At 32.5% G+C, this 7,879-nt stretch overlaps 1 protein-coding gene across 1 annotated transcript; it reads right to left on the reverse strand.

Moving 5' to 3' along the window:
- Positions 1 to 4,597: 4,597 nt before the first annotated feature.
- LOC148278470 (sulfhydryl oxidase 1-like) lies at positions 4,598 to 7,484 on the reverse strand. The gene has a single exon (XM_088231367.1). The coding sequence runs from the start codon at positions 6,877 to 6,879 to the stop codon at positions 5,029 to 5,031; it is 1,851 nt and encodes a 616-aa protein (XP_088087493.1). The 5' UTR covers positions 6,880 to 7,484; the 3' UTR covers positions 4,598 to 5,028.
- Between the last annotated feature and the right edge of the window lie 395 nt (positions 7,485 to 7,879).

The raw sequence follows: 7,879 nt of genomic DNA on the forward strand, positions 1-7,879 counted from the left end.
GGCAAGAAGAAATAAACATGAATCGTGATGTATTAAGGGAGTGGCCAATGGAATCACCCTTTTTGCGGGAATTCAAAATTACAAATACTTTTAATGCTACTTTATTTTATTTTATTATGCAAATATTTTTTTTTTTACTGGACAGTATTTCATAGACCTTTATTACTTTAAAAATGCAAAAAATAGTGATATTTCCCTATTAAGAATTTTATGCAAGTTACTTCCCTTTGCTTATGAGGACATTAAATAACATGTTTTTGTAAATGCAAGGAAAAAATGAGGACTTTCTATAAACCACCAAAAACATCACATCACTTTACATACAACAAAAATATTATAAATTATATAAACATTTGATCACTGTTAAACATTAACAAAGGCTAATCGTTATTTTAATGTAAAAATTATCAATTTTCACATGTATGTACATTTAATTTAAACCTTAAATAAAATATTGCGATCCACTTTACAACATAAATAATCAAGAGGAAGTTACAGATATAGCACCTTTAGTGTTAACTTGTGACCTGATTTTTTATCAAGTATCAACTCCACTTTTGAAATAAATAAAAAGTGAACTTTGGCCAAAATGATTAAAATTCTGACTAGATAGTTCACCAGAAATAAAACTTTAAACTAATGTCAGTAAAAATATATTATAAGGACATATTCGTGGCATGATCGACCCCATGTTCAGTGTAAATAAGAAACTTAATGATACAGCTGCACTTTTTTTACAATGTTTCGATTTTTGTTTTATATTTGTACATAGTAAAATTAAATGTGTTATTTATTTGATTTAAGATATTATAATAGGTCATTATTACCAACTAAACACCATTACGCCATTTTAATGGAATACATCAATATTATAATTATTATTAACAAATAATATTGAAACTAAAAATAAATAATACCGTAATTGAAAATTTCACGTTTGGAAATACTGCCCATTCAAATTCTTGCAGGGCGATGTGCGAGTAAAATACACAACAGAATTTGATAATTATTTCAATTTTTTTTTTCACTCAATGGATTGCTTCTGTAAAAATGTTTCGAGAAAGCCATTTTATCTTCAGACTGAATGATGTCAAGATCAGGGCTGTCCAAGGCATGGCCGCGGGCCGCCTATATTTGTGCGGTCTGCGACGTGCTTTTGATCTACTGCAAATATGAACATTTTCCTTTTACAAAATTTATTTTGTAGAACATTATTTTGTTTTTATGGCATCCCAAATGAATGAATGAGTGAAATATTTATTCATATGTCAACAAGTTTTTTGTCACTATTATTAGGGGAATTCCCAAACTGTGTATTTGTTTCTCCAAACTAACAAATCTTGGCTTAAAAATGGGGTCGATGATGGGCACTTCCCAGCTTTGTGAAAGAGCATATTCAACTACGAATTTTATAAAATCTAAAAAAAGATCTTTACTGTCAGGTAAGCCACACATGCACTGCGTCTGGCAACAACTAATATTCATGTTGATATTGACAGAATTGTAAAAAATTAATTGATGAAGAAGTGATAAAATTAATTGTACTACAACAATGACAATGTATCGGCCCGGTGGTGTAATGGTCAGCGCATTTGCTTACCATGGGAGAGGTCTCAGGTTCGATTCCCGACATGGTTGATGTGAAATATTTATTTGAAAGGGTGTTTTTACACTAGAATATTTCATAGTCCCTGGTACCTGAAGCGTAAGACTGATCATATTACCTTCATGAAGCAGAAATGATCAAGGTACGCTGCGATTGGTGTACCAATGCAGTGTCCTATGCACTATTAGGTGCGGAAAGGGAATGATGATGATAACAATGACATCACAGTAATTTTTTTAAAAGTAAAAGTGTTTGTTTCTGCGGTCTATCTAATCTATTTAGTTATTTGGATTGGCCCGGGATACATAATGTATCACTTTATTTATAAAAACTAAAAATCCCACATAGGCATGACCATTACTGCACCTCCATACACTAATTTTGTAATAATACTCCCAATTATCAGCGTCCATGCAAAATATTTAGGATTCATACAAATAATTGTAGTGCTTTCACACTTATTGATTACACAGATGGGGTATAATCGTCCAAGGTCCACATGCATGTTAAACATGAGATTTTTCGGTTTTGCATTCTCAAAATTCATCAAAGCCATAGAGTATACCACATGTACACCTGTGTTTACTATTGTTTCAGTGTGATTCCAATTGTAAAAGAACTACGGAAGATAAAATCAAAATAAAAACAAGTATTCAAGGGATTACGAACCAAGTGTTAGATTAGTGCAAGTCAGGTTATGTGCTTGTGAATCCAAATGTACATATTATGTTTAAATAATAATACAGGTGTTAATGAGAAATCCTTAATTACTTATATTCTTAGAAACGTTCCAGAGTGAAAAATCTCTTCCTATGATTAAATGAAGACACCACACACTAGCAATGTAGTGGCAGTGATCCCATCTTATGACAATATTTTTACCAGTTATGTAATTCTAAGATATCGTCTTCAGATACCAGCATCTTATCGTTTTATTTATTAAATTAAAAAGTTTGAAATTTCTCTGAGACATGGTACAAATGATAATAAATAATAGTTAGGATATTATACTTAGTATAGTATGCTATACACTGTTGAACACAAAACGTACGCGCCATGAAATGCCTGGACCAAATACATTCTAGAAAAATTAGTACCCATAAATAATTATTAATAAATAAAATTTAAATGATAATAATACAAGAATTTTAAGCTGCGCTTCAATCTTATCTTAATATTTAAAATTATAATAATCATGACATAAACAACAATATATTTTGCTATATTTATTTATTAAGAAATATTTAGGTATTAATTTGTGATAGTTGTCAATATATTTCGCTTTGTATATCATGTAAGGAAATTTTTAAAGACAGTACAAAAAATAATACAATGTTGTCACAACAATAAGCCTCATAACACAGCATTGAAAAAACAGAGATATCACATTCAATATTTACATGTAATTAAATATGTAATATGATAACAAGTCACTCGTGTAAATTTCCACCAATTTGTAACGTTTAAAGCAGATTGTTAGTATATTTTTAATGAGTGTTTTCCGTCAAATAAACGCCACATAAGAATATACCCCTTACCGGCCTTGTGATCGTGAATGCATCTCATATGGTGTCAATACAATATTTAAGAAAATAATAATTATACCAATTGAGCGCCATATTTTACAATTAAGTACACTCAATATTTCTCAGAGATCCACTCAAGTTCACAAGACTGAAATGATATTATAGTGAAATATGTAAGTGCAATTATTTTAACAATGTTTTTTTTATCTTATTGTTATTACTCGTCGGCCTCGTTGTGTAGTGGTCAGCGCGTTTGCCTACCGTGCAAGAGGTCTCAGGTCCGATTCCCGACATAGTTGACATGAAATATTTATTTAAAAAGGTATTTTTAGGGAAAGGGAATGATGATGACGATATGATAAAACTGAAAATGTTTTTGTCTGTTCGTTTGTTTATCCATCACAAGACCTCTTGTATATAAAATCAAATTCTTTTGCCAAGTTTTTTTTACCTATTTAGTAAAAAAAACTAACTCAGTATCGGTTAGTCATAGCAATGCGCAACGTTAACTATAGACGCAACAAGTAAGATGCTGCTTGTACTTCATTGTGTTATGCATAAGCCAATTATTTGTCAGAACTATTTGGCATTATTTGGTATACATATATACATATAAAACCAACTAGTTAGTTGGTTATTTAGTTAAATGATATAAACAAAGGAATGTTAGTGTTAAAGTGGATACTTAAACCAGCCAATGACAGGTCATAAGCCCTGTAAATACCTAGACTTGCATGTCCCTCTCTGTTGCAATAAATTTCAGTCACTAACGGTTAGTCATAGCAATGTAAAATTTGAAATTTGACCACTATTCTAACATTCTTATTCTTAGTGTTAAAAATAACAGGACAATATGTCAACAAATAAAAATTTAGTTTAAATTGACCCTGAGCAAAGCCGTTCATATTTTTTAATTAAAATTATGAAACTATCAAAGTAGACACGACCATTGTATTTTGAATAAAACCTATTATTATTATTTGTTATAGGCAGGCAGCCTTTGCTGATGCGCCTATATCTCTCCTATTGAGAGTTTAAAAGATAAATTTTGTTCAATTTAAGCACTTTGATTTACTTATTTGTGATTTTGGATGCAACCAAAATAGACCCAGTTTTTTGACAAAAAAAAATTAGCTCAAAAGAAATTAAACTTTTATTATTTGCAGCCTTATTATTTTTTCATTGTCATGATAATTATATCATATACAACATTCTAAAACGAGACAAGGACAGTCGAGACTAATAAATCAGGGATTGAAATTATACAGTAACCTACCAGACAAAACTAAACAAAAGAAAACCTTTACAGTCAAAAATATTATCATTAACAATAGAATGTGAATTTGAAAAGGAAAAATTATTTTGTTAAATGAATGTAATTTGTAAGGATTTATATATAAATTTCCAATTAAAATAAATACTTGTATACATTATATGACTTTTATTTTGTTTGTTTCACAATTAATTTGTTCATGGCAAAGTTGGTCGAAGATATGTAAAGATATTGATAACGTTACAACCAAGTTGAGATTTTAATTAAAGATTTTCTTTAGATAAAGCTGCCGTCATTACTTTGACTTTGGAATGCAAAAGTATATCGAAAATACCTACACTTCTGAAATTCAACACCTGTTTCCTACAGCAATTACAGTGGATTCATATGATAATGGCCCTCTTAAAAAAAAATGTTTACATAGCTTGTAGCTAATGAGAAAAATACCATTAAGACGTTGGAAAAATTACTCGCTTTGTTTTGAGGAATTTGCCGTCACGGATAATGTTTATCTCTCGCGTAATATTAAATAAATGTTTTTCTCAAACTTACAGAACATAGTTGAGCACATCAGAAGACATAATTTTATTACTAGAGTGAAAAAAATAAACGCAATTAACAAATTATACTTTACCTAGAGTATCGTGTATGTACACCTTCTTCTTGTATATTCTTTTAGTTAGGAATAATCGCAAAATAAAAATAAGCATGACAGCAAAGTAAACATACAAAAACATAAACAGAATGGAATCTAAACTGGCGAAACTCGTTGAATCCGCATCAACAGATTTAGCGATAGACAAGTTTATTTGCTTGACGCTATAGATATTTTTAAGGTACAATAATACTTGTTTGAAATCCCAAGCACCCATGGCGTCGCGACATATCGGGCAACGATCCGCAACCGGGAATTGTTTCTTGGGATGTTGAGGGTCTTCAGTAGGGTCGCCAGCTAAGCGGTGATTGACCTCGTTATGTGCAGTCCACAACCAGATGATAGCTCCATCCGCTTCCGCTACCGTTTTGAACTGTTCGGCAGCTAAGGCCTGGAAGTTTTCAGAGCATTCGGAGCAGCCAAAAAAGTATTTAACAAATCCGTATATTGCTTTTAAAACTTCGGATGCATCTGAAGTCTTTTTTTCAGCGGCGTTTACAGTTATTACATGAAACATTGTCCATAAACCGCAAGTGAAGCCTCGGTACTTAGGTTCGCTCCCTATACATCCTACATATTCGAGTGTTGTTGAAAATATGGGTGAATATACAGACTCTAAATCGCTAACTACTTTAGCAAATCGCTCTCCCGTCCACTGAACATTAGCATTCATAACCTGATTGTTCAATTCGCTAATAAAAAAAATTCCATTAGCTGTGAATGGAAAGTAATCAGCCAACACTCGCAAATATCTCCGCAACGCTAATAACGCATCTCCTGTTATGTACTTCAGTTTGGGGATCTCATGTGTAAGAGTGTATCGTACAGCAGCCTCCAAATCCACCAGATATACGGTATCCACATTACGTAGCTCCTTCTTTGAGTGGTTTCCCACATTATTCTTATCAACAATGGGATTATCGGGATCATCATCAAAATCGTTCAGTTCTAGAATACCTTTCAACTTATCCGATTTCATATGACTGATGATGGATTTACGAAAACTCAGCCTTGAACCATCCTCGTTCGTAATAACTTTTGTAGAAAGATCTCTATTAACGGCCACCAGACAAGGGAAGTGGGATATAGATAAAGATTTCACTAGAGATGATGAATTAGAAACTTTCTTCACTCCAATTCCGAATACCACATTCATATCTAGGATAACCTCAGCCCCCATTGTTGAGTTTTCAGTCTCAAATATCAGAAACATTACCTTAATATTCAACGGTTGGTTGATCCACAAGTGTGCGAGATTTTCGATATTCTGGGAAGTGAGTGTGGGCCAGCCGGCACCTCTTCCTTCGAGTTGTTCTTTTTGTAATATCTGTACGAGAACATTTCGAATATTTTGTGCGGATTCTCCGGCATTGACCAGCTCCCCGATCTTTTCCGGACCGGCTTTAAACTTTTGAGAGAAGAATTTAAGCGTGGGATATTGCAGAATTTCATATTCTCTACAGATTCCAATATTTAAATCATCGGCACAGTCGATAGCTCCCACGACCACAACGGGACTCCACTGATGTACATCGGCACCGAAGGTCTTCCATGTAGGCGCGAATCTCATGCAGTGCCCACACCAGCTGTTGTAAAATTCTACGAAATTAGCATTCGGTTTGTTCAATACTTTACTGTTGAAGTTTTTATGAGTGAGAATTGCTATTTTATCACTGGGATCATATAAACCCTTCGGGCCACTCTTTTTATCATCAATTATTCCGTTATGAACAGAAGTAAAGCATACTATCACTATATATAATACACACAAGTTAAAGTTCTTCATGTTATACACGGGCTTGTTTTTATGATAAAACATGTTACATTTGTTTGTCGCAATACCAGAACATAGCCAGTATTGTGATTCTTAAATATTAGCGTGTTGAATACTTTTCCCACAGGCTCGATCGCGACAAGTGCAAAAGCAAGATTGCGACTGGTAACAAATAATACGGATCACCAGATTGTAAGAGATCCAACCGATGTGGACTAATATACATTACGAAATAAGTGCGGCTATTCAAATGTACTGCCGATGTTATTAATTAATTAACGTATTGTTGTTTAGTTGCAAGACAGACGTCAAACGCATGTCAAACTGGTGAAACGTAATGTTCTTGGAATATGGAATACAGTCAGGTGTCAAGTTCACGTCAAGTTATTACTGGCGATCAGCGATTCAACAACATGTAAAGTTGACACAACGTATCCGTAATAAATTTGTAGTATCACTCATTGATCACTCGTAGCCATTTATTAATTATTCAAATAACCCAGTAACCAAATAACCGGGAAAAACTAAGTTACCAGTTAGTATTTTGTAGTGTACTTGACTCAGACTAAACTATTTACTAATACTATGAAAGTTGAAATTGTGAAATTGAATTTACTATTATTTGCTATTTTTAATTTTTGCACTAGAGTAGTGATGCGTTGCACATTATTGTTTAAATAACTATAAATGCGAATACGAATATTTTAATTACCTACCGACTGCACAATAACTCGTAATCGATTATCGTAATCGAATAGAACTATACTTATAAGAAAAGCTTTACTTTTTTTAAGGCTGCTACTTTTTCTCGGACCTCTACTTTTATCAAAATTATTTCATTACTAGGATCCAAAACGAATCATTTTACAACCACAGATTAAAAAATTTTGCCACCTTCAAAGTTGTAAGTAAAATTGTGGATGTCCCCCTTCGTATCAAGTGAATTTAAATCTTATGGAATTAATGTGCCGCGATATATAATCTCAATAGTTATCAAAATACTGCTTTGATTTAAATATACTAATAGTAACAAAATATAAATAAA

Source organism: Micrasema longulum, unplaced genomic scaffold, assembly GCF_059751315.1.
Source record: "Micrasema longulum isolate JH-2025_06_02 unplaced genomic scaffold, ASM5975131v1 h1tg000876l, whole genome shotgun sequence".
In the NCBI taxonomy this organism is placed as follows: Eukaryota; Metazoa; Arthropoda; class Insecta; order Trichoptera; family Brachycentridae; genus Micrasema; species Micrasema longulum.